General features: G+C 46.8%; 1 protein-coding gene across 11 annotated transcripts in view; it reads right to left on the bottom strand.

Annotated features, from left to right (window-relative positions):
- Positions 1-5,105: 5,105 nt before the first annotated feature.
- The window catches only part of Stard9 (StAR related lipid transfer domain containing 9), a 108,030-nt gene continuing 87,199 nt past the window's right edge, over positions 5,106-25,936 (bottom strand). For 7 of the 11 annotated variants that reach the window (XM_074065756.1, XM_074065758.1, XM_074065764.1 and 4 more), the window contains 11 exons: positions 15,411-25,511; positions 15,055-15,252; positions 14,473-14,656; positions 14,034-14,171; positions 8,263-8,380; positions 8,028-8,146; positions 7,745-7,809; positions 7,383-7,585; positions 7,084-7,181; positions 6,720-6,878; positions 5,106-6,337 (listed from right to left, as the gene is read on the bottom strand). In XM_074065756.1, coding sequence (XP_073921857.1) covers positions 6,236-6,337; positions 6,720-6,878; positions 7,084-7,181; positions 7,383-7,585; positions 7,745-7,809; positions 8,028-8,146; positions 8,263-8,380; positions 14,034-14,171; positions 14,473-14,656; positions 15,055-15,252; positions 15,411-25,511 — 11,485 coding nt within the window. In that variant the 3' untranslated portion in view covers positions 5,106-6,235. Of the gene's footprint in view, positions 6,338-6,719; positions 6,879-7,083; positions 7,182-7,382; positions 7,586-7,744; positions 7,810-8,027; positions 8,147-8,262; positions 8,381-14,033; positions 14,172-14,472; positions 14,657-15,054; positions 15,253-15,410; positions 25,512-25,936 lie in introns of those variants that run through there. The other 4 variants (XM_074065757.1, XM_074065766.1, XM_074065759.1 and 1 more) reach the window with 3 other exon arrangements.

The raw sequence follows: 25,936 nt of genomic DNA, 5'->3' as shown, positions 1-25,936 counted from the left end.
GGGAATGCGTAATATGTTCAACAAAATAATAACGGAAAATTTCCCAAATCTAGAGAAAGATATTCCCATACAAATGCAAGAGGCCTCCAGAACACCAAACAGACCAGATCAAAATAGAACTACTCCACGACATATCATCATTAAAACAAGTTCAGAAACTAAGGAGAGAATATTGAAGGCTGTAAGAGAGAAAAAACAAGTAACACACAAAGGTAAACCCATCAAAATCACAGCAGACTTCTCAACAGAAACATTAAAAGCAAGAAGAGCGTGGGGTGAGATCTTCCGGGCACTGAATGAAAATAACTTCAACTCCAGGATACTCTACCCAGCAAAGCTAACATTCAAAATAGATGGAGCAATAAAAGTCTTCCATGATAAGACAGTAGAGAGTAACATCAAGCTAGGTACACACAATCAAACCTTCAAACAACTAAGATAACTAAATGGCAGGAATCACCACATACCTATCAGTACTAACGCTTAATGTTAATGGACTTAATTCACCCATCAAAAGACACCGTTGGACAAAATGGATCAAAAAAGAAGATCCAACAATTTGTTGCTTACAGGAGACTCATCTCACCGACAGAAATAAGCATATGCTTAGGATGAAAGGCTGGAAGAAGATTTACCAAGCCAATGGCCCCCAAAAACAAGCAGGAGTAGCAATACTTATCTCTGACAAAGTAGACTTCAAACCTACATTGATCAAACGAGATAAAGAAGGACATTCCATACTAATAAAAGGGGAAATAGACCAAAAGGAAATAATAATCATCAATCTGTATGCCCCCAATGTCAACGCACCCAATTTCATCAAACATACCCTGAAAGACCTAAAAGCATATATAAACACCAACACAGTGGTTGTGGGAGACTTTAACACTCCATTATCATCAATAGATAGGTCATCCAAACAAAAACTCAATAAAGAAATCCAAGATCTAAAATATGCAATAGATCAAGTGGACCTAGTAGATGTCTACAGAACATTTCATCCAACCTCTACACAATATACATTCTTCTCAGCAGCCCATGGAACCTTCTCCAAAATAGATCATATCCTAGGGCACAAAGCAAGCCTCAGCAAATATAAGAAAATAGAAATAATACTGTGCATACTATCTGACCACAATGCAGTAAAAGTAGAACTCAAAAACAAAAGACAAAAAACATGCAAACAGCTGGAAACTAAATAACTCATTACTTAATGAAGAATGGATCATCGATGCAATAAAAGAGGAAATTAAAAAGTTCCTGGAAGTCAATGAAAATGAAAACACAACCTACCAGAACCTATGGGACACAGCTAAGGCAGTCTTGAGAGGAAAGTTTATAGCCATGAGTGCATATATTAAAAAGATTGAAAGATCCCAAATCAATGACCTAATGATACATCTCAAACTCCTAGAAAAACAAGAACAAGCAAATCCCAAAACAAATAGAAGGAGAGAAATAATAAAAATAAGAGCTGAAATCAACGAAATAGAAACCAAAAAACCATACAAAGAATTAATGAAACAAAAAGTTGGTTCTTTGAAAAAATAAACAAGATCGATACACCCCTGGCAAACCTGACTAAAATGAGGAGAGAAAAAACCCAAATTAGTAGAATTAGGAATGCAAAAGGGGAGATAACAACAAACACCATGGAAGTCCAGGAAATCATCAGAGACTACTTTGAGAACCTATATTCAAATAAATTTGAAAATCTTAACGAAATGGACAGATTTCTAGATACATATGATCATCCAAAACTGAACCAAGAGGAAATTAATCACCTGAATAGACCTATAACACAAAATGAAATTGAAGCAGCAATCAAGAGTCTCCCCAAAAAGAAAAGTCCAGGACCTGATGGATTCTCTGCTGAATTCTATCAGACCTTTAAAGAAGAACTGATACCAACCCTCCTTAAACTGTTCCATGAAATAGAAAGGGAAGGAAAACTGCCAAACACATTTTATGAAGCCAGTATTACACTTATCCCAAAACCAGGCAAAGACACCTCCAAAAAGGAGAACTATAGGCCAATCTCCTTAATGAACATTGATGCAAAAATCCTCAACAAAATAATGGCAAACCGAATTCAGCAACACATCAAAAAGATTATTCACCACGACCAGGTAGGCTTCATCCCAGGGATGCAGGGGTGGTTCAACATACGAAAATCAATAAACGTAATAAACCACATTAACAGAAGCAAAGACAAAAACCACTTGATCATCTCAATAGATGCAGAAAAAGCCTTTGATAAGATCCAACATCATTTCATGATAAAAGCTCTAAGAAAACTAGGAATAGAAGGAAAGTTCCTCAACATTATAAAAGCTATATATGACAAACCTACAGCCAGCATTATACTTAACGGAGAAAAATTAAAACCATTCCCTCTAAAATCAGGAACCAGACAAGATGCCCACTATCTCCACTCCTATTCAACATAGTACTGGAATTCCTAGCCAGAGCAATTAGGCAAGAAGAAGGAATAAAAGGAAAACAAATAGGTAAAGAAACTGTCAAAATATCCCTATTTGCAGATGACATGATCCTATAACTTAAAGACCCAAAAAACTCTACTCAGAAGCTTGTAGACATCATCAATAGCTATAGCAAGGTAGCAGGATATAAAATCAACATAGAAAAATCATTAGCATTTCTATACACTAACAATGAGCAAACTGAAAAAGAATGTATGAAAACAATTCCATTTACAATAGCCTCAAACAAAATCAAATACCTAGGTGTAAACCTAACAAAAGATGTGAAAGACCTCTACAAGGAAAACTATACACTTCTGAAGAAAGAGATTGAGGAAGACTATAGAAAGTGGAGAGATCTCCCATGCTCATGGATTGGTAGAATCAACATAGTAAAAATGTCGATACTCCCAAAAGTAATCTACATGTTTAATGCAATTCCCATCAAAATTCCAATGACATTCATTAAAGAGATTGAAAAATCTACTGTTAAATTTATATGGAAACACAAGAGGCCACGAATAGCCAAGGCAATACTCAGTCAAAAGAACAATGCAGGAGGTATCACAATACCTGACTTCAAACTATATTACAAAGCAATAACAATAAAAACAGCATGGTACTGGCACAAAAACAGACATGAAGACCAGTGGAACAGAATAGAGGATCCAGATATGAAGCCACACAACTATAAGCAACTTATCTTTGACAAAGGAGCTAAAAATATACGATGGAGAAATAGCAGCCTCTTCAACAAAAACTGCTGGGAAAACTGGTTAGCAGTCTGCAAAAAACTGAAACTAGATCCATGTATATCACCCTATACCAAGATTAACTCAAAATGGATCAAGGATCTTAATATCAGACCCCAAACTCTTAAGTTGATACAAGAAAGAGTAGGAAATACTCTGGAGTTAGTAGATATAGGTAAGAACTTTCTCAATGAAACCCCAGCAGCTCAGCAACTAAGAGATAGCATAGATAAATGGGACCTCATAAAACTAAAAAGCTTCTGTTCATCAAAAGAAATGGTCTCTAAACTGAAGAGAACACCCACAGAGTGGGAGAAAATATTTGCCAACTATACATCAGACAAAGGACTGATAACCAGAATATACAGGGAACTTAAAAAACTAAATTCTCCCAAAACTAATGAACCAATAAAGAAATGGGCAAGTGAACTAAACAGAACTTTCTCAAAAGAAGAAATTCAAATGGCCAGAAAACACATGAAAAAATGCTCACCATCTCTAGCAATAAAGGAAATGCAAATTAAAACCACGCTAAGATTCCACCTCACCCCTGTTAGAATAGCCATCATCAGCAACACCACCAACAACAGGTGTTGGCGAGGATGCGGGGGAAAAAGGAACCCTCTTACACTGTTGGTGGGAATGTAGACTAGTACAACCACTCTGGAAAAAAATTTGGAGGCTACTTAAAAAGCTAGACATCGATCTACCATTTGATCCAGCAATACCACTCTTGGGGATATACCCAAAAGACTGTTACTCCAGAGGCATCTGCACATCCATGTTTATTGCGGCACTATTCACAATAGCCAAGCTATGGAAACAGCCAAGATGCCCCAGCACTGACGAATGGATTAAGAAAATGTGGTATCTATACACAATGGAATTTTATGCAGCCATGAAGAAGAACAAAATGTTATCATTCGCTGGTAAACGGATGGAATTGGAGAACATCATTCTGAGTGAGGTTAGCCTGGCTCAAAAGACCAAAAATCGTATGTTCTCCCTCATATGTGGACATTAGATCAAGGGCAAACACAACAAGGGGATTGGACTATGAGCACATGATAAAAGCGAGAGCACACAAGGGAGGGGTGAGGATAGGTAAGACACCTAAAAAATTAGCTAGCATTTGTTGCCCTTAACGCAGAGAAACTAAAGCAGATACCTTAAAGCAACTGAGGCCAATAGGAAAAGGGGACCAGGAACTAGAGAAAAGATTAGATTAAAAAGAATTAACCTAGAAGGTAACACCCACGCACAGGAAATTAATGTGAGTCAACTCCCTGTATAGCTATCCTTATCTCAACCAGCAAAAACCCTTGTTCCTTCCTATTAATGCTTATACTCTCTCTACAACAAAATTAGAAATAAGGGCAAAATAGTTTCTGCTGGGTATTGAGGGGGGGAGAGGGAGGGGGTGGGGGCAGGGGGGAGAAATGAACCAAGCCTTGTATGCACATATGAATAATAAAAGAAAAATGAAAAAAAAAAAAAAAGAATGGAGGAAAAAAAAAAAAGTACACACAGGACTTTTGCAAGTGTCTTGACCTTTTCAGTCAACAGTCTTAGCTAGAGATTTATATGAGAAGAGGTGGGAGTATATAAACTAGGGTGTTAAATATATCATGTTACCAAAAATTAACCAGAAAAATAAGTTTAGAAGCAAGTTTTAAAACCTTCAATCAGTAATACAAATAATCTGAGGTAAGAGAAAAAGAAAACAAATCCTGCAAACTTTCAGCAAAATCCTTGCTTGTTCTACAGAAACTTGCCCTTGTGACCACACATTGACACATTCTCAGTCCCCGTGTGATACCTTCTTCCAACAAAGATTTGGGGCAGCGGGGCAACAGAGCTACAGATGGGAAGTTCTCTCACCCCTACTGCTTCCAGATGAACACACAGAATCTTCAGCATGTAAGGTAAGCCAGGCTCAGGTACAAGAATTGAATGCCCTCTGCACCCCCTGCTAGGATAGGCATTCCAAGTGCGCCAGAGGCCGGTGAGGTTCCCATTAATGAATCACTTATCTCTTCAGAGGGGTTTTTTTGGCAGCACTGTGGTCTGAACGCAGGGCCTCACGCTTACTAGGCAGGTGTTCTTACCCCTGAGCCACTGCCAGCCCTTTTTTGTGATGGGTTTTTTCAAGATAGGATCTCGAGAACTATGTGTTAGCTTTGAACCACAGTCCTGACCTCTGCCTCCTGAGTAGCTAGGATTATAGGCGTGAGCCACCACCACCCAGCCAGAGGTCAATTTTTAATCTCTGAAATCCATGTTGCTTTGTGAGCAGCCAGCATCTGGCTGCCTCAACCCACTAAAGGTCCTCAAAAAGCCAGGCCCCTGCCTGTGACCCCACATTTGTCCCACCTGCTTACACAGCGGTCTCTCACTTCACTGCTCCACACCAGCACTCAGCACCCCTGACTCTGGTGCAAGACCCAGGTGTCCTCTCTGGGCAAGGAAAGGCAAGAAGAACAAAAGCAAGTAAAGCATTTTGCAAACATTCAACAGGGAGAAAAAGATTCTGAATCGGTTCTGGTTCGTATAGCTATATTTTTTTTTAAGACCTTTTTCTGGTTTGGTCCTTTTTGCCACTCCATCACACAGTGAAGCTGAATGCTGGAAGCAGATCCAGAGAAGTCCTGGCTAATGCTTGCTTGCGAGGAGGAGCCTTGCCAAAGCACTACAGTCCCCAGCTCTGCTGGCTGTGCCTCACTCCAGTCCTGAGTAGCTCATGGGCCACAGAGCCCCAGAGATGGGAAATAAAGGTGAGAAATCCAAAAGGCGAGTTGAGCATTCATCCCGGGATAGCCAGGGCCAGGACTTCAGGGTGCTGGCTCTGCAGAGGTGCTAGAGGTGACCCAAGTACTAACCGGGTTTTGCTGGCAACCCTAGGCTAGTGCCATCTGGGTCACCTGGATGCAGACAGTAGAGAGTGGCTGTAATGTCTGGGAAATCCTGGGCCAGCATCTCAGCAGCATCTCCATTGCAATGCTAACTACCAAGGAAGGAAGCCAGCTTGGCCACGACCAGCGGCTGCTGCTTGACAAAGGAGCTCAGGAGGTGAGGGGGGAAGCCTGGCGCGCCCAGCTCCACCTGAAAGCACAGAAGGAAGAAGTGAAGGTGCCAAGCTTGCTCCAGTCCACACAGGCTGATGTCTGCAGCCCTGGGCAGTGACAAAGTTTAAGTCAGGGACGGGGAGCATAAATGGGTAAACAATGATTCTGCTCGACCAAGGCTGCTGCTTTTACCTTGCAGGGGACCCTGGCTAAGCCACAGGATATTGGCTGCTATGTCTCTGACACTGGCAGCGTCAGAAGGGCTGATAAACTATTTCATTCCTCTCTCTAGTTCCCCTGCTGCGAGTCCAACAAGCCTGAGTCTGGCTCTCAGGCCAAAGGGCCTGGCCACTGAAGGGTATTGCACAGCTATAAAGATCCCAAGTGCACTGTGAGGCAGCCTGCAAGGGCCATATCACCTGGGCCAAGAAGATGACTCTGGTGATTTCCTTCCCTTCTATGGTGACAGGCTGCAGGATCCAGGCACTGGGCAGGATCTCCCCTCGAACCATATTTCTGCTGGGTCTTGGCATGGACGTGTCATATACAGACTGAGCTGCCATGACAGACAATTGTCCCTGGGGACAGAGATAGATGTGAGTCCTGACTGTCAAAGACAAAACAGTGATGTGCTTAAGTGTGGTCAGAAATGTGAAAGGTGAAAGGCAACAGTGGGCCAGCCTTTGAGCCACCCCTGCCCTGGCCCCAGCTCTAATCTCCCTCTGCACCCCCACCTCCCACCCCCAGTGAGATCTGATGCCCAAGTTCTCCCCATGTCTTTACCACCAGCACAGTAGGCACCTCTTTGGCTTCCACACAGACACAACAGAAATCCCGCGGCTGCTTCATGGCACACAGTGTGGTATCGCACACCAGGTATACTGGAGGGCAGACGGACAGTCCTAAGTCCTCCTGGCCAAAGAACCCCCTTCATTCTGGGATTTCACACCCAAAAAGATCCAGGTTGAACAATCTGGAGGTAACCTGAGTCCCTAGCCATATAACAAGGCTGCATCCAGCCCTCTATCCAAGACCCCTGGCCAGAGACCAGGCCCAGGGAAGCCTTCCTCCCTTGGGCTTACCCAGGCTGATGCTGTTGGTCACCCGCTGATGCAGCCTTGCTGTCTGGATGGGCTTGTGGTAGAGGGGCCACAGGGTGGGGTCACTCACAGCTGCCCACACGTGAGACAGCGGCTGGGACACCACACCTGCCCCTAGGAAGCCGTGCCGAGTAGAAGAAAACTCCTTGTAGTACAGCTGCACTTCCTGCTCCTCACCCTGATAGCTGGGGGACACCGAGGAGTGGAAAGAGAAGGTAAACAGTGGGTTCCAGAGTCATGAAGGAGGAACCAGGGTACAGAATTCTAGGAAGCTGGGGCAGAGAAGGGAAAGGAAAAAGAAGGCAAACAGGACAGCAGGGTTGGACCACGACTGCAGAACTTACTTCCAGCCAGCTGCCGGCTGGCGGGTGAAGAGGTTGTGCAGATTCTCTGAACAAGCAGCCATTACCTGGGGACACAGTGGCCATGACCAAGTTAACAGACACAGTACAAACCACACTGCCAGGGTCGTCAATCTGGCTGGCATTCACTGAATGCCCTTCTGTTGAGATGGAGAGCCACAAAAGAAGGGCACAAGCTTTGGTGGCCCTAATCTGCCTGGCTCCTTTCCTCTCCCCTCCCACCAAGCAGAGGTTTGGCTAGGGATGAGTAGGAGCAGTGACTCACATCAGCCATGGTGGTGTCCACAATGTGCTTGGCCAAATCCTGGTAGGAGGAGGAGAAACAGGTCCCCAAGCTGGACAGGCTGGAGGGAGAGCAGCAGCTGCCCAGCGAGGCTCTGTAGCCTACAAGGAACAGGTGAAGGCTCTAAGCTGGCAGTAAACGGCAGGGCCTGGGGACAGCAACAGCTTCCCACCAGGGACTGGACAGGTATGGATGCCCCTGGCACTCCTCCACTCACTGTAAGCAGAGCTCCTCCAGACAGTCCCTGCCACATACAGGTGACTATTCCTCACTGCAGAGCGGCTCCGCCCATCCCCTATCCAGGTGTCTCTGGGATCCGAGGAGTTTGAGTCCCCCTGCAAAAGAGAGAATGCTCAGAACCTAACGCAAAAGCAGGCACAGAATTATCTCTGACTGCTTAATGGCTTCCCCTGTACTGGCTTCATCAAGACCTTCCCTGTCAGGATTACAGGATGCTGGATGCTCCCATGAGGTCAGCAGCGGAGAACCGCTGGGAAAATGTCCTCTCCCTCCAGGCCATGGGCTTAAAGACTGTGCAGACCAGTCCCAACAGGAAGCAGAAGAACCAGATCTTGAGTACTGGGCATTCTGCCAGCCTGCCAACCTCAGGAATCAGTGGGTGGGAGATCCATGGTGGCCACAGCAAGGGAGCCAACACAGGAGGGGAGTCAGTGTAGATAAAAAAGCCACAGAGGGAGGTGAATGGGGAAGAAAGGCTGAATCTTTGGCCACTGCCTGGATGTGGCAGCTCTTCCAGAGGTCCTGTTCTGGGCCAGATGGGGTCGGTCCTCTGCATCTGCTTCTCAGCTAGCTTCTCAACAACATGGCCTACCCTCTGCGGGACCTAAGAGGCAACCACAAGCCACCTCTGTCCATTGCTTCCTAACCTATGGCTTCTGTGAAGACAAGAGAAGGGGTGAACAAAAACAGCTCAACCTTCTTCCTCACCTCTATCCCTCCTGCTACAACACACAGCAAGCCCTTGAGATCTCAGGCCACCCTATTGGAAACCTTTCACTACTGACTCTCTCCTCACCTCTTCCCTGGGTACTTGCTATTAACATTTAAGCATGCAAACATCCCCCACACCCCCACAGATAAGCTTTCAGAACCCAGTGTTCTGCCTCTCTCTCACTTCCATCCCCGCCTGCATCTAGTGTTTGCCCTCACACCTGTCCAAACAGCAATCACCTAGGTCCAGGATACCATGGGGCTGGGATGGGGGGAATAACTTCAGCTGTAGTCCCTCCTGGTCACTGAGCCTCGGGCTCCTCCTCCCCAGCAATCTGCTCCCTTCCCAGGTGTTGATGATTCCTCTTCTCCAGCCATAAAACATTTTGGGATTGTTTCAAGATTCAGGCCAAGGCCCTACTTCTCTACTCCATAATATATGCCTCGATGATCTCATCTGTTTCCAGTGCTACATCGATGACTTCCAATTATAATCATAAATTAATAAATAATGCTGAGATAGCTGAGCACAAAAAACATTACATCAGAGGCCCATTTCACAGATCTTGCCAAAATAAATCCTTTATGCTTTGTGGCTCATGCCTGTAATCCCAGCTACTTGGTAGGCAGATATTAGGAGAATTATGGTTTGAGGTCAGCCCAGGCAAAAAGTTAGTCAGACTCCCTCTCAACCAACAATAGGCATGGTGGCCTGTGCCTGTAATCCAAGTTATCTGGAAGATATTGGTAGGGGGATTGCTGTACAAGGTTGACCCCAGGCAAAAATCCTAGATCCTATCTAAAAAAATGACAACAACAAAAAAAAGGGCTAAGGGTATACGTGGCTCAAGTGTCAGAGCACCTGCCTAACAAGCACAATGTCCTGGATTCAAACTCTAGTGCTATCAAAAAAACAAAAAAAAACAAAACAAAACCAAACACAACAAACATGCAATGATTCCATTTCAACATGGTTAGAATGCCTATTAAAAAAAATAAGTGCTGGTGAGGATGTGGTGAAAAGGAACTCTAAACTGTGGTGGGAACACAAATTAGTACAGCCACCAGAACAGTAGGAGGGTCCTCAAATGCTAAAATTAGATCCACTATATGGATCCATAGGTGTATATGGATACATACAGCTTCCTGTGTATATATCCCAAGAAATGAAATCAGCTTATAAAAGAGACACCTGTGTGCCCATGTTTACTGTGGCACTAGTCCCAACAGCTAAGATATGGGACCAGCCTAGGTGCCTGTCAACAGTGAATCAGGGAAATATATAAAGACGACTTGAAACCCTGTCACCTGAAGCAAGACGGACAGAACTGGAAGAATCTTGTGAGACAAAATAAAGCGGGCACAGAAAGACAAGCATCACACATTCTTTCTCACATATGGAAACAAAGAAAAAAAGCGATCTGAAAGTGGAAGAATCATTACTGGGGACAGGAAGGGGGAAGAGAGTAGAAGGGGGATGGACATGATCAGGTACACGCTGTATGCATGTCAGAAATCACTTGGAATCCCATTAAGCGGCATAATGCGTATTAATTATAAATAACCAAGATTTTCATTGTAACTAATTTAAGTAAATTGAAAGAACAGACAGTACAGATCTAGAGATGACCAAAAACCAATATAGATGATACAATTAATGCACAGAAGTCAGCAGGTAGAAGACAGTAGCAATGAAAGCTGGGTGCCAGTGACTCCTGCCTTTAATCCCAGCTCCTTGGGAAGCTGAGATTGGGAAGATCAAGGTTCAAGGCCAGCCCAGGAAAACATTTCTTGAGACCCCCATATCCAAACTAATCAGAGCAACATGGACTGGAGAGAGGTGAGCCTCCTCAAAGCTCTGGGTTCAAACTCTAGTCCCACCAAAAAGAAAAAAAAAAAAGCCTGAAGATTTAAAAAGATCTTAATAATCATTTCTCCTAAAACCAGCATAACCTGGCTCTAGCACAATAAATAAGACATTAAAAAATAGTAACAAAAAAGCTATGACATTTAGGAATAAATCTGAATCTGACAAGAAATGTGAGAGCCATGAAGAAAACTTGAAAAGATGGCTTGAAACTACTGTGTCCTTGGTTAGGAAATTCCACAGGGTGAGATATGGTTACTGCCTAGGCTGTTCCATGAATTTAACATGGTCCCACTAAAAAACTAACTAGTTTTTGTATTGAACTAGAAAAGCTAATGATAAATTTCATATCAAAAACAAACAGAATGAATGGTCTGGAAGAGGAGATGAGGATGGAGGGGAAGCTGGTGCTTCCCCTGGTCATTCAGAAGGTAAGGGGACACCTTAACTGGTGATACAAAGATGGTCCAACAAGTCTCCAGGTCAACTGACAGCTGCTGGGAAGCATAAAAAGGATCCACATCTCATACTACATATAAAGTAATTCCAAATGGAACTTTTAGACAAGAAAAATAAAATCACAGCGGTTCCACAAGAAACCACGGGAAAAATTCGGTACATAATGTGGAATGGACGTGGTGGCTCTAGTTATTCTTTACAACCCAGACATTGTAAGAAAAAAACTGGTAAGTAAATTTTTATGAATGACCACAAGAAAAATAAAGTCAAAAGAGTATGAAGTACTGGAAAAAAACATTTGGAATTCCTATCAGGTAAAGGGCTAGTCTTCCTAATATATAAAGAGCTCTCAAAAACTAGTAAGAAAAAAAAAAAAGGACTGAGGACATGGCTCAAGTGGTAGAGTGCCGGCCTAGCAAGCTCAAGGCCCTGAGTTTAAATCCCAGTACTACCAAAAAGAAAGAAAGAGAGAAAAGTGAAAAAGAAAGGAGCAAAGAATATAAGCAATGGCTCATGGAAAAATGAATAAAGTATTTTGTTATGCTTAATATTTGAAAGTATATGAGAAAAATTAGGTACCTTTTTTTAGCAACGCCCCCACCCCCCCACACGCATACACTGATAACCTGTTGGTAAGACTGTGGGGAAAGGTAGATTCCAGACTTGCCATTGCTGGTGAGTGTATAAATTAGCACATCTGGAGGGGAAAGTTGGTCAAAATGCATCAAAATTTCAAACGCATATACTCTGTGTACAAATTTACTTCTGAGACTGCATCCCACAGATATATTTGTACATATACAAAATGACACATGCACAAAGCTCTTCGTTGTAGTGTTGATAACAGCAAAAGACTGATAACAACCCACACTGCAGGATTAAACGAATTACAGCACATCTGTACAAGGCAGAAAACTCCCCACATATTTAAGTAGAAAGAGTTCTAAGACACACTGTGTGAAAAAAGCATAGCATGTCTCATTTTGTATGCATAAAGACCTCTGGGAAGATACACTGGAAAATCCACACTGCTTTCTTTGGGTGAACAGAGGGAGAAGAACCAGTGGCCTGGGTCAGGGATAAGCATTTCCTAGTATACCTTTATTTTTTAAAAAGGTATGTTCATATTTCTTGCCGGTTCTGTACAAAACATCACACTTTTTAAAAAAGCAGTAAATGAGGAAGAAACGCTATTCAGCTATTAAAAAGAATTTAGCACTAGATTTACTGATATGCAATGAAATCCTAAAGTTTTGGGGTTTTTTTGGCAGTACGAGGGTTTGAACTCAGGGCTTGGCACTTGCAAAGCAGGCACTCTCATGCTTGAGCCATACCTCCAGCTCTTTTTGCTTTGGTTATTTTTTCATGTTTTTTGTTTTTGTTTTTTGCACTAGTTATTTTGAAGATAGGGTCTTGGTTTTTGCTCAGGCTTGCCTGGACTACATTTCTCCTATTTGGGATTCCTGCCATCGCTGGGATGACATACCCAGCTGCTCCCCACCCCCAGGTTGAGATGGGGTTTAGCTAACTTTTTTGCCCAGGCTGGCCTGGAACTGAGAGTCCTGATTCCAGTCTCTGGCATAGCTAGGATGACAGGTGCACATCAAGGAGCCCAGCCAAAAAGACTTTTTTAAGGAGAAAAAAAAGCAAAGTGACACTGGCTACATAGTGACTTCCAGTCCAGTTTGGGCTATGTAGTGAAACCCTGTCTCAAAAAGCAAAGTGACAAAGTGGGTAACAGAATGCTTCTATTCACAGGCTTTACACATGAATGGTATTCCTGCATATGCACATGAATGGTATTCCTGCATATGCACATGAATGGTATTCCTGCATAAGCACATGAATGGTATTCCTGCATATGCACATTCCCCCTGGGAGTAGACACCAAGGGGGATCGATGAGCGCTTCCAGAGAGGGCAAATGGGAGACCGAAAAATGCACATGACACCCTCTAACTCCCACCCACTGCCCAGTCCTGTATTCGTTCTGTTGCTTGCAAAGCAGTCATTTTCACTGGCTGCACTTAAACCACGCCCTCAACATCTCACTCATTTTGCCATGGTCATCCCCAGCACTGTACTTACCTCCCCTTCTAGTCCCACTATGCTCTTCTCCTAGGTAAAAGGTTCCTATCACTTATAGCAGTTTTTTCTTTTCTTTTTTTTTTAATTCTTTGGGAAGTAACATCATGAGCTGTTCTCTGAGTTCTCAGACAGTCTCCACCCCTTGGTCTTCTCTCATCCTCTCTCATGTCATTTGCTCTCCTTACTCTTTATGTCCCAGCCACACCAGCCCTCCTTCAGCTCCTCAAACTCTCCCTTCCTCAAGGCCTCACTTGCTGGGCCTGAATCTCTCTCAGCACCAGCACTGGGGATGTCTCCTCCTTCCACACTGTCCTCAGGTGTCTCTGACCTTGCACACCTGCTCAGACCCCCATTTTATTCTGGCTTAGCATCCTTTCTCCAAATAACTTATTGTGATGAAAATTAATCATAAAATAAGCAGGTTGGTGCTTTTCCTACTAATAGTCTAAGGACAAGAACAGTTGTCCTCACTGCTGTATCCTCAAATAGTGCCTACAAAACGCAGAGAAGGTATTTGAAAGAATGACAGAGGGAGAGTGGGGAGCCTAGAGGGAAATCCAAAGACCCAAACTCTCATTTCAGAGTCCTGGCCCCTGGCCTGTTCCCAACATCTCTGCCACTCACCACACCCTCTGGGGACGGAAGCTGGCCTGACAAGGCTGGACTGCTGTTGTAACCAGAAGTGACACCAGAAGAGAGGCTTCCATTGGAGCTAGAGCACAGGGAGCTGGAGTTGACCAGGGAGTGTAGTTTTTCCTCTTCCTGGGAAGTGTAGACCATCATTAAGCAACTTCCATGCATCTTCACCCCCCACATCCCCTCCCCAACCATCCTCTCCCACCTTCACAGCTCCTGCACCCACCTCCCATGGCCTCCTCCCACCCAACTACCACCAAAGCCTCTTCTCCCCTTGGTCCCAGATGCTGGAGGGAGGGAAGGAGGGCAGGGTCTGGTCTGATGTGGGTAGAAGGAGCCCCTGAGCCCCACGCTGAGCTGGGTCCCACTCCCTTCTGCATGTGCTCTAGCTCCACACTCAGCATCTGAGGCGAAGGCACAGCCGCACCCTCAGCAGCTGGGTGGTGATCTGCTGGCGGATCCTCAACTTCTCCTGCTCAGTCCGCTCCCGCAGCCTCTCCCGTGCCCGGGCAATCTCCACTTTGGTCTCCTCACGGGCCCGCTGATAGTCCCGCAGCATCAGATCGATGTCAGAGGAGGCATGAACAGACCTCAATGGTGATTCTGGGCTCCTAGCAGGATCACAGGGTTAAAAGAGACCTTCTAAGATGGCTGGTGACAGCCCTGGCCTGCCCAGCCCAGGTGGTTCAATATCACCTTCTTGAAGAACCACCCTCCCTTCGTGCACAGGAGCATGATTTTACCTTCTCAGCAGAGGCTTCCAGAAAAGAAAGGAACAGCCATTCTCAGACTTTTAAGGCAGGTCAGAGCCCCTCTGGCCATCATTTTCCATGACTCTTCTTTGCCCAACTTCCCTCACTCTATTCCCTCCTATATCCTATATCCCCTTCTTTCTGTCTGTCCTAGCGTCCCATATCCTCCCCCTCCAGGTGTCCACAGGCATGGAGGAGCCTCTAGGATGCTGAAACTCCAGCCCCTGCCCCCTGCAGGGTTCTGGGTCCATTGTTACCTGGTAGTCTCCACGACATCCTTTCTCAGTTGCTGCAAGTATTCCCGGCGTCTGCTGGGCAAATCGAGTTCACGGTTGGGGAGATCCCTGTTGAACAGGAAGCTCTGCTGCTTCTGGGGGCTGAGGCTTCGTGTCCGACGGATGTTCTGAAATTGCTCAGCCCTCTCTCTCCTGAGGGTCTCAATAGTTTTTTTCTGCCTGAGACAGAACGTGATTGATTCACTGAATCGGGCCCTGAATGTCCATCACCTCAAGTTCTGACTCTAAGAAAGGGCAGAGGGAGCACCCCGCTGCTAGCTTTCTCATGTTCTCCTCCCTCTTGGCCCACCCCTTGCCTACCAGGCTGCAGAGCTCACCGGGAATACAGCTCTTTCCAGGTGAATGTCACAGGTTCAGGTTCATCAGGAGCAAGTGCCTCCCCCATCCCAGTCTGCAGCACCTGCAGAAGGGCATCCGCCTCCCCGAAGCCACGATGCAGTTTTGCTTCCGTGAGTTCTATGCTGAGTGAGGGCTTCTGGACCCCAACGTGCAGGGGGATCTGCTCCCTGCGGGACCACTCAGGATCCAGGTTGTTGGGAGGTTGCGGAGGCCTTTGTCTCTGCTCTCCAGCATTGAGATCTTTACTTACACCCAGCCCCCCAGGAGAGCCATCATGAACCCCACCCCAGTTACTAAATTTGTTATGCAGTGGAAGGTCTCTCAGGCTATGATGCTGGGGCTCAGGGGCCATGCACACTGGGGAACTGGGGCACAGTAGCCCTTCAAGTTGTCCAGCCTCAGGTGGGCCCAAGGTAGAAGCTCGAAGCCCTGCAGTGTCGGCCAGGTGAGAGACAGAGCAGGGGCTAAGGGGCTGGAGGCCTCTCCACGAAGAGGAGAGGTCTAGAGTGGTTTGTGGCTCCACCATAGATGCTACACTTTCACTCCCACTTTCCAGCCTGCCCTGCCATCGACTTGGCCCTCTACTGCTCAGTGAGCCATGCTCTGAGGAAGCTGCCACTTCAGGCACAAAGCTATCAGCCAGCCTCAAGCTCCTGTGCCTCAGTGGTGGAGGCGGCAGTCTTTTTTGGACCCTGGTGGCCGTCCTGGGCTGAAGCTGCTGAGGGGATTCCCCTGAGAAACTAACTTGGATTCTGGTGCTCTGTAGGGGGGTACATGGGGAGCTCGCCTCCAGGAGTAAGCTCTCAGCACTCCTTTCTAAGGGACTCACGCCTCCTCTACCTCCAGACTCAACTTTCTGGGAGCCACATGACACGTCTATACTTTGAGAATAACTATCCATTGGAGGTTTGGGGGCACGTAGAGCAAGGTCTAGACTAAAGTCAAGCTTCGGGTGGTCTTCAAGAGGCAGAGCTGAGGGAATCCAAGCATGTAGGGGGGGACCTGACTCTTGGGTGCCAGCCCTGAGGGTGAGAATTGGGGAGGAGGCCCGGTCCACCAACAAGGCCCCCAAGGGGCCCAGCTTCTTCTGGATGCCAGGGTCCCAGGTAGACTCTGAAGTATCAAAAAACAACCCTGGTGAGTGAGGGATGCTGGGGTTATTGACCACCATGCAGGAGGATTGCTCTGGCTGGGAGCTGGGAGGCAGGGTAGCATCAGGAGAAGCTGGGGGGCTCTCAGAAGGGATGCTCTGCCCAAGACGGGCTTTCTCAACCCTCAAGTGGGATGAGGGCGTTGGAGGACTCTGCAGGCCACAGGGGGTGCTTTCCTCATGAAGATCTGGAGGCAAGGTCATTTTCTGTGCTGATTCCTCTGCTTCTCTCTTCTGAAGTGCCTCTGGGACATGGTCCTTTTCTAGAGACAGGGGCTCGATACCTGAGCCCAGCACTTCAAGGATCACATTGACTTCCTGTGGTTTGATCTCTGGCACGTGGAGGGGGAGAAGGGCTGAAGCCAGGTCAGTCTGGCTTCCCTCATCCACAGTTGTCTGAGTAGCACCGTCCATTCTAAGGGCCTGTGCGGCCTCATCTGAGGTATCACTCTTGGTGTTCTCCTCCTTTTGGACTACACTTGGCTGGGAGAGAGTGCCAAGTAGCTCTGAGGTGCTGTGCAGGAGCTGTGAGAGATGGAGAGACAGATTGTGCATGCTGGTCCAGGCGGCCAGGTCACAGGCTGACACAACACTGGAGACAGGCTGAGCAGAGACGTCAGTGCCCAGGGTCTGCGTGCCCTGCTCCAAGGTGTTTATCCTAGCCTGTTCCATACGGCAGCCTGCCTCTGATGGGTACAGAAGCACAATCTCATCCACAGGACCTGCAGAACTTCCTTCTGCCAGTGGGAGCTCACTCTTGGTGCAGCTAGCTTCATCACTGGGGTCCTGAAAGTGGGGTCTTCTGTCAGTACCTGAAGTGGGGTCTACCCCTTGAGGGCCAGTCAGGATGTGGGGTTCCCTTAAGGCAAATGAGGAATGCCACACTTCCCCAGCCTCATTTGAACTTCGGGCATTCTCAATGCTGCTGCGTGTGTTTGACAGATCCCGGGTTTTGGCATAGATGCTGAGGTGGGAGTGGAATGCTGAGTTCTGGCCTTCTAGGCAATGGTCCATGCTGGAGCACTGGGCCACATTTGATGGTATCAGGCCATGGTGCTTTTGGCTCCAGGAGACATCAACTGCACTGCCAAACACATACTGCTTCCAGCCAATGCATGAAGACCCCGCTGGAGACCAGGGCAAGACATAGGGATTGATGTCACTGGAGCCAATGTGCAACATTCCTTTGTCCAGCTGAGAGCACCAATGATCTGGCCTAACCTGGACACCCAATTTCTCTGGCTTTCTTTGCTGGGCCTGTTCCAAAGTGCCAGAAATCCAGCTGGTCATGAAATCAGGGGTTGGCATGCATGAGAGAGCAGGAGACGTTGGGTAAGGAGGGGTGGCAGGTTTCAGGGGCCTGTAATCAGCAGGGCTAGTGTCCAAATTCGATGAAGATTTCTGATTACAGTCCTCAGACCTCAGACATGTTCTTGCAACTGATTTTCCTGAACAGTCCCTGAGATGTGGGCTCCACAGTCTGTTAGGCCCCTGTGCATCCTCGTCTGTAGAAGGAGGAGGCTCTACACTCAAGTTGAGTTCCTTAAGAGACCGAGATGAGCTGACCACGGAGAACTGCGGTCTAGGGGAAGACTTGGAGGGTTTGGAGCCAGAGAAAATTGCAATCACAGGAAGACAGCACCTCTGGTGGGGAGCCGGCTGCTCCCTATCAGAGCAGGGCTGGCCAGGCCTCTGGGCAGCAGGCTGTGGTGCTTCACTTTGCTCCAAGGACACAGGAGCTGGGTCCTTAAACCCTGAAAAGAAAGTCTGGGACCCAGGAGACTTGGTCACAGCCACTTCCCCTTCTCTAGCACCACTCATCTGACAGCCATCCAAGTCTTCTTCATCAGAGGGTGGGGGATTGCTACCCTGGGCAGGGGCTTCATCACCTCCCAAAGTTTGGTCTTTCTGTTGCTCTTCTTCTTCCTCCTCCCAGGAATTGTCAGGCTGAGGACTGCAGACACGTTTTAACCTAGCTAGAAACCTGGCTTTGGAATCTGAGCAACTGTGACCTGTGGACTCAGTGGAAGGCTGTGTCTTTTTTGAAAGGTGTCTAATGGCATTTTCTAAATATCTATGCTGTGTCTCTGCCACCAGCTCGCTCTCAACAGACCCTTCTCTTAAATTCAGGCTGCGTGGTCCCTTAGTTGTTGCAGGTGGTTCTGGCTTAGTTTGAGATGCCGGTGCACTCTGGCCACCTACAGAGCAATCCTTTGAAGTCCTCAATGGCTCAGAGATCATGACTTCAGGGAAAAGGACAGCCTCAAGTTCAGTGCTGGCTTTCTCAGTCACCTTTTTCTCAGGACTCCTCACTGACCTCAAGCTTCTATCAGCAGCTGAGTGGGTGAGGAAACTTGTCCTCACACCAGGGGTGGAAGGGGAACTGCAGCCTCCAGCTAGAGATAGGGCAGCAACTCCAGTGGGTGGCTCAAGAGTGTGGCTACTGCTCATTGGTTCAAGTTCCACATGAACACCTTTGTGCTCAAGGCCATGTGCCAAGAGCAAGTGACGTTCTGTGGAAGGGCTCTCTCCTATCTCATCCATTTCACAGGCCCTGGAAGGCACTATGAAAGGTGAGTAGTGGGGTGGGTCAACCTTGGAAGTCCCATTCCTCAGTTCACCATCTCTGTAACACAGCAAAGTGGAAGGATGAGTAGCAATGGGTTGATAATTGCACAGTTGTTGGCAAGGAAGAGACCTGCTGTCTTCTTCCCTCCTGGAGGAGCCAAAGGGCCTGCTAGTTTCAGTGTTCCCAGAGAAGATGAGGTAATCTAAAGCCTCCTTTGGGTGTTGGCACGGGGCCTCCTCCATAACTCCCCTAGGATCTGAGCTAGGTCTTTGCTTTGGCAATGGAGTTGGCCTGGGAGTTTTGCTGCTGGTCCTGCAGGCTTCTGCCAACCCAGACCCAATACTCTCCTTCCACTTCACGTGTTGCCATGTGGGAACTTCTAGGTCAACCTTTCTTGGAGCTCCAGCCAGAATAGCATGTTGTTTTGGACTTGACCTGCCGTCTTCTAAGCCAGTAGAAGCCTCAGGGCAATAGACATGGTCTTCCTTAGGCCTTGAGAGGCTTGCAGAATTGTGAACAACACAAATCACAGATTGACTTTCAAAATGGGTTGTTTTTCCTCCCTGGGCAGTCACTAAGAAGTTACCTGAGCCTCCTCCATACATGGTATCTAGATTTTTAAATTCCTGGTGCCTTAGGCTGCTGTACTGACTGCCAGGGGACATGTCTTCCATGGTCTTCCCCCATGTGGCTACCTGACTTTGTCCAAATAGAACCCCCTCAGGATCATAGCAAGGGGTCTGAGAAGGTAAGGCAGACACTACCTTCTCCAATCCCGTCCTCCTGTCCCCCTCTACCACTGGTGAAGAAAGAGGCCTGTCTGAAGTCAAAGTATCAGCAGAGGAAGGTATTCTGGGTGTTTCTTTCTTTATCTCTGTGACTTCAGAACTAGATTGACCCACAAACTGCTCACTTGCTTCCATGAGATGTCTTAGTTCTCCTGAGTAAGGTCGTTTGTCTTGATCAGAGGCAGTGTGAGAGGAAGCCTGTGAAGGATGCCATGGCCCTTTGTCAGTTTCAGGATGGGGCAGAGGTCGAAAGCTGTCTGCACAGACAGGTGTGGCCTGGGGTCTCCTTTCATCAACTAACAGATGTCTTGATGCAGACAGCGATGGCTCATGTGATCCCTGTGCTCCACCCTCATTCCTAGGCCTGTCTGACACTTCTAACTGGTCCATTTGCCATTGAGGTCTGCCAGTAGCCCCTAAAAAACATTCAGGTTTTAATGAAGTTTCACAATAAGCTGTTCCCTCAGTCACAAAGTCAGTAAGCTGCTTTCTCTGGGCTGTTGCCTGTCTGATTTCTTGCAAGATAGCCAGGCACATGGATGCATGGAGGGAGGACTGCGACAGCATGGTTTCTGCATCAGGCACCCTTGGAAGGGAAACAAGTGCTAAGCAAGTGCTGCTGGTAGGTTGTTGGTCCTCGGCCTCCTCCTCTTCCTCCTGACTTATCTCCTTGCCTCGGTCGATATCCTCTTCCAAGAGGAAGCTGACCTTCTTTTCAAGTTGCCCAGAGACCCTAGTTAAGGAATGGGTGCTTACTTCTTTTTGGACAGCTACCTCAGCTTCAGAATCAAAACCTTCCGGGGTATTCAAACCCATTGAAGTGATTCTGAGGTCCTCTCCTTGGTCATGAGGGCTGGTGCTTGCTGTTATCCAGTCCACTGTCCCCACTGGAATGCTCTTCGGTATAACAGACTGAACATCAGATCCCATGGGCATCACAGACTCACACCAAACAGTGTGTACAGTGGAGGAGCCTCCTCCAACACGTCCCTGAGGGCTCTCGTCCTGACATTCTACTCCACTTACCAGGGGACTGTTACGAATTTTCAATACTGTGGGATCACAGTCAACTGAAGAAATGTCTATAGTGTCAAAGGCATGAAGACAGTTTCTTGGTAGCCTTGGAGAAACTGAGGGCAAAGAACTGTTTAGGTCTTGGTGAGAAGTTGCTGAAGAGGAGTCTGTCTGGTTCAGTAATGGAGAGCTAGCCTCTTGACTGAAAAATGTGCCCACATTTTGCTGGCTTTGACCAGAAGACCAATCAGTCAACAAAGCTGTGTTATTTTCTTCCTGTAGGCTCCCTCCCCTTTGCATGGCCATTTCTTCAACTCTACCTTGAGCTGCTGGGTCTTCTTGCTCTGAAATACTACTCATGTGTTCAGTGGCTTGACTTTCCTGAAAATTTTTTATGGTCTCTATTTCCTCAAGACTTCCCAAGGCCCAAGGCTGCTCTTTTTGGTTTGCTGATGCTTTTGCCAGATTGCCATCCTTCTCAGAAGATCCCTCTGGTCTGGATTGCAACAGTAGAGTTCTAGCCAATGTTTTCATTTTTCTCGGATGAAGAGAAGTATGAGCTGAATCATTCCCCAAAGAATCACGCGTGTCACTGGAGGGTCTGTCTAATTCAGCTGAGTGGGCGTGATCTCTCAGAGACTGACCCTCTTGTGCACATTCCCAGGCTATTAAAGGGCTTTTAGTGCTTTTCTGGACCTGGGGACTGTGAACCTCCATTTTTCCAGTTTCACCGTCACAAAAGATAACATAATCTGTCTGTCTTGGGGAAGACAGTTGGTCCTTGAAGGATGAATGGTTTCCAGAGCTACCTGTCCTCAGGATATGACCAACCCTCTCCTGGTCCTTTTGGTCCTGGAACACAAACTCCTTACTGACTCCTTGTGTGTGAGAAGCATGAAGCCACTTATTCTGCTCAGATTCAATTTCTAAGATGCCATTCTCCAGTTGCATTACACTCTTCATTAGCTTAGCCATTTCATCAGCATTATTAACTCTTTTTTTCTGTTTCTTCTCCAAAGGTTCTTTTTTGGAGTTTATCATTTCTTGTGACCCCCCAGCACCCTTGCATTCACTGGGGTTTCTTTCCTGAGCACACGTAATTGACTGCAGTCTTTCACAAGCAGACTCTGTCCCTGGAAACTTAAACTCTTCTGGGCTGACTTTGGGATGAAGACTTTCTCCAAGAAGCTTGGCTTCATTCTTCCTTTGCCACTTGTGGGTAGGACTCTCAGCCCTGATCACAGGCCTACTTACTCTGAGATAGGCTGATCTGGACTTCAAAGAATCAGCAGTTTTCCCTGTCAGGTCCTTCTCAAGGCCTAAGTTGGTTTTACAGATGAAATCAGCCCTGGCTCCAGAAGGAAGATGTCTCTCTGTATTGCAGGCCTGGATTTGCGGCAGGACTGCATTCTGATCCTGCTCTTCTTTCCCACCTGCCTCAGAGTCACAAATATAAAAGATAGACTTCCCAGACCCAGAGCTGTCTAAGGAAACACTGCAATGGGACCGTGCAGCAGCCATTTCTCCCTCCGTACATGCTAGACAACCAGGCTTTTTATTTAAAATGCCAACTTGACTTTCAAATTCACCTACATTTGTACTGGCAGAAGGGAGAAACTGACTGTTCTGAGCAAAAAAATAAATAGATTTATGGTTTTCTTCCTTAATATTTCCAAGGCATTCTCCTGGTTCTCCAATAGCTTTCCTCATACCCAAATCAACTGGCCTCTCTGCTGTCACCTGTTGAGATGAGGCAATCTTGGACTTCTGGCTTTGTGACAGGTCTGACAAATTACTCTTCAAATAAGCTTGTTCAAGGACTTGGAAGGTGTGACCAAAGCCCCAGGCTTCCCTGGGAGGTGGTGATGGTACCCGTATTTCTCTGCAAGCTGGAATCTCTAAGGCAGTTTCTGTCAGAGCATCCCTGCTTTTGGTTACATAGAATGTTTCCAAGGGGGGTGGCTGTAGAGAAGACGGGAGAGAATTCCAGGGAGCAGAGTGAAGGTATAGCTCTGGACCTGATGCATAGGCAAAGGAAACATTTGTGTGTCTTCCAACTACTTCCTTAGAGCTCTCCTGATGATCTTCCTTCTCTTCCTGTAGGGGATAGTGACTGCTATGACTTGATTGTCCAGGCTGAACTGCACTATTTTTCCCAAGAGGAGCTTGGCTTGCTTTGGTGGCTATAGTGACATTTTTGTAACAAGCATTGTTCTGTAAGAAACACTCATCAGAGGAAGTCATCAGTCCAGGTTTCCTGTTTCCCTGAAAGCACTCTTCTGGTTTGACCTCACATGCTTCTATCACGGAATCTGGTACCTTGTTCTCCACTGCATAGATCTGTACATTTGTAGATTCAGAAGCCAATGATTCTATGTCTGCTGAATAAGCTCCACTATAACTTGCCTCTTTCTCACTAGTGCTAATGAAATCAGAAGCACTTTCAAACTTGGTACTTGAACTGTCTTGATTTTTCTCTGCTCTCAAATGCCTGATTTTGGATAGATGAACTGGAGAGTTGTTGAAATCCACATTGCTAGAAACCCTAGGGTCGACTGGCAACTGAGTATTTCTTTCTTTACCAGGAGCTTTGGCCATGGAACTAGAGTCTTCCTCAAGGCAGGGAGAAGCTGGCCTGGGCTCTCCTACAACCTCTAAAACAGGATGGGAGAGTTCAAGAAGATACTTTTGCTGAAGGGCAGTCCAGTCCCTTCCATGAATGCTGCCTACATGAGTGAATGAGGTGGCAGAGGCAGCTAGCACACTCGGTATACCAGAATAGTGGTAAACTTCAGAGCTGCCCTCTTGAGTTAAGTCAGGGATCCCTCTGCCCTGAAAGATGCCATGAGCTCCTGGATAAAGAAGCCTTTGAACTCCACAAACTGATAGCTTGGATGTATCAGAAGCAGAGGCTGTGTATACATCTTTTGCATAACAGGGTGGCTCCATGCTGGCTCGGGGCAGTTTGGAGCAGTGTGGCAGGACTGTTTCTGCACCTGGTGGCTTTAGCTCTTCTACATTTAGCCTGTATCCAGGCCTCTCCTCACCACAAGAGTGAACTTCCTGAACATCAGGACTTGGACATAAAGAACCTGTTATTCCTGGGGGACTAGGATTGATCTTAGAGTCACAGGAAAACCAGGAATCCGTGGACAGCAGTGGGCTCTCTTGTGAAAGCTGCAGGCCTTGGAGAGAGCTGGCCTGTCCAGAGTAGCATGTAGCTGCCTCTAATTCAGAGTGCTCACAATGGGGCTGGGAGTGAGGACTGAGGTAAAATGAACTGCTACTGCTCACTGGCAGGATGGCATTCAGCCTTGCTTCTGTTGTGTGGTGGATGGGACCAGGCCTGCATTTTGCCTCCTGGTCTGTTACAGGCAAGTTGGAGCTTGGATGGCGCCAAAAAGCCTCTGCAGGCAACTCATCAGCTGAGCCAAGGAAAGTCTCCTCTTGCTGATCTTCTCCCACTTCTTCCTCAGCACCAACCAGGCTATCCAAGGAAAAGGTCCTGTGAGCATGTGGGTCACTGTCTGACAGTGTGGTGAAGCCCCTCACAGGGGCTGTAGTTCTGTTCCTTGGGTGGCCCTGGTTGTTGATGGGGTAAATGCCCCCTACTCTTTCTTTTGGGCTTTGGTACCCCTTGTCAGCCAGCGAATCCTCAGATATCTGGCTGTTATCACTTTCAGAGTTCTCTAGCTCTGTGAGACCCCATTTTCCCTGAAGGTTTTCTGACTTTGGTGGCTCCATTGGGACTTCAGCATAGACATGAGAGAGAGAATCCACTGAGTAATTGCTACCTGTGTCTGATAAGTCATTGTCTTTTTCTCTTGCACTAACCACTACAGGGCTGAAATCTGTGAGTGAAGTCATGGCAACTGGATCCCCTAAACTGTGTTGTCTCTTCAAAGAACTGCCATGAGAGAACTTGGCAATGTCTCTGACCCTAACTGCCAGTGCCTTCTGATGCCTTTTTAATGCCCTGCTTGAAGGAGGTGGTTTGGATTCTGCCTGAAATGCTGCTTTTCCACACCTGGCTGCCTGCTTGGGTCCATGGGAACAAAGGGAATGACAACTGGCTCTCTTAGCAACCTTGTGGATCCCAAGGTTCCATTCTTTTCTCCATCCAGTTTGTGTGTTGCCATAGGCTGCTAGTCCCATAATCCTTCTGGTCTGGGTGGTAGGGGCAAGGGTCCTGGGTCCATCCCTTGGCTTTAGCTTGTTAACTAGCTGGTACATGGATACTAAGCCCTGAGACACCACCTGACAGGGTTGCATACCCCTGGTCTGCATTTTCTGGCTGTCAACAGACTCGTGGTTGCTCACAGTGTGGCAGGTCCCTGGAGTGCAGGCTGCCTTCCTGGTTGAGGCTCCCCTTGCTGGGCAGAGCTGCCCCTGGCCTGAGGACTGGAGTCGGAGGCTGTTCCTGCACAGATGTCCTGTTCTTAGGGTGTAGGAAGCAGGCCTGTACACAGGATCTGCGGATGGTGTTTTCTCTGGTACTTGGTGAGTTAGGTCAGGCATAGGTGGTAACATGGTGGAAGGATCCGAATTCAGTAAAACACTGTGGAAACAAGGAAAACCTCAGAAAAGGTAAGAAGTCCCCTACTTCCTGCTGACAGAAGATGTATGAAGTTCTACTTAGTTTGCTCTTAAAGACATTAAAAAACCAGGCTGATGTCAATCTGTCCCACAGTTTATAGAGTCAGAGAAAAGCTCTATGGGTACAAAAGGAAACTGAACTATAGCTCTGGCTCTCCAAGAAGTCCCACATACACCCTGTGGCTCAACTTCTTTCTTATAAAAAAGTTGAACTGAATCTACTCATACCTTTAGGGAAAACTTTCAGTTAATAGGCAATGTGAGAAAAAAGCAACAATTTAAATGATACTACGAGGAATCAAACAGATAAATCTAGAAAGTGTTGCATTCTACAGAACTGACCCACTTTCTTTAGCAAATAAATGATATGATGAAATAAAAATTTAA

Source organism: Castor canadensis, chromosome 2 (assembly GCF_047511655.1).
Source record: "Castor canadensis chromosome 2, mCasCan1.hap1v2, whole genome shotgun sequence".
In the NCBI taxonomy this organism is placed as follows: Eukaryota; Metazoa; Chordata; class Mammalia; order Rodentia; family Castoridae; genus Castor; species Castor canadensis.
Note: the sequence above shows the minus strand (reverse complement) of the source record. Positions and strands in the feature narration are given on the sequence as shown.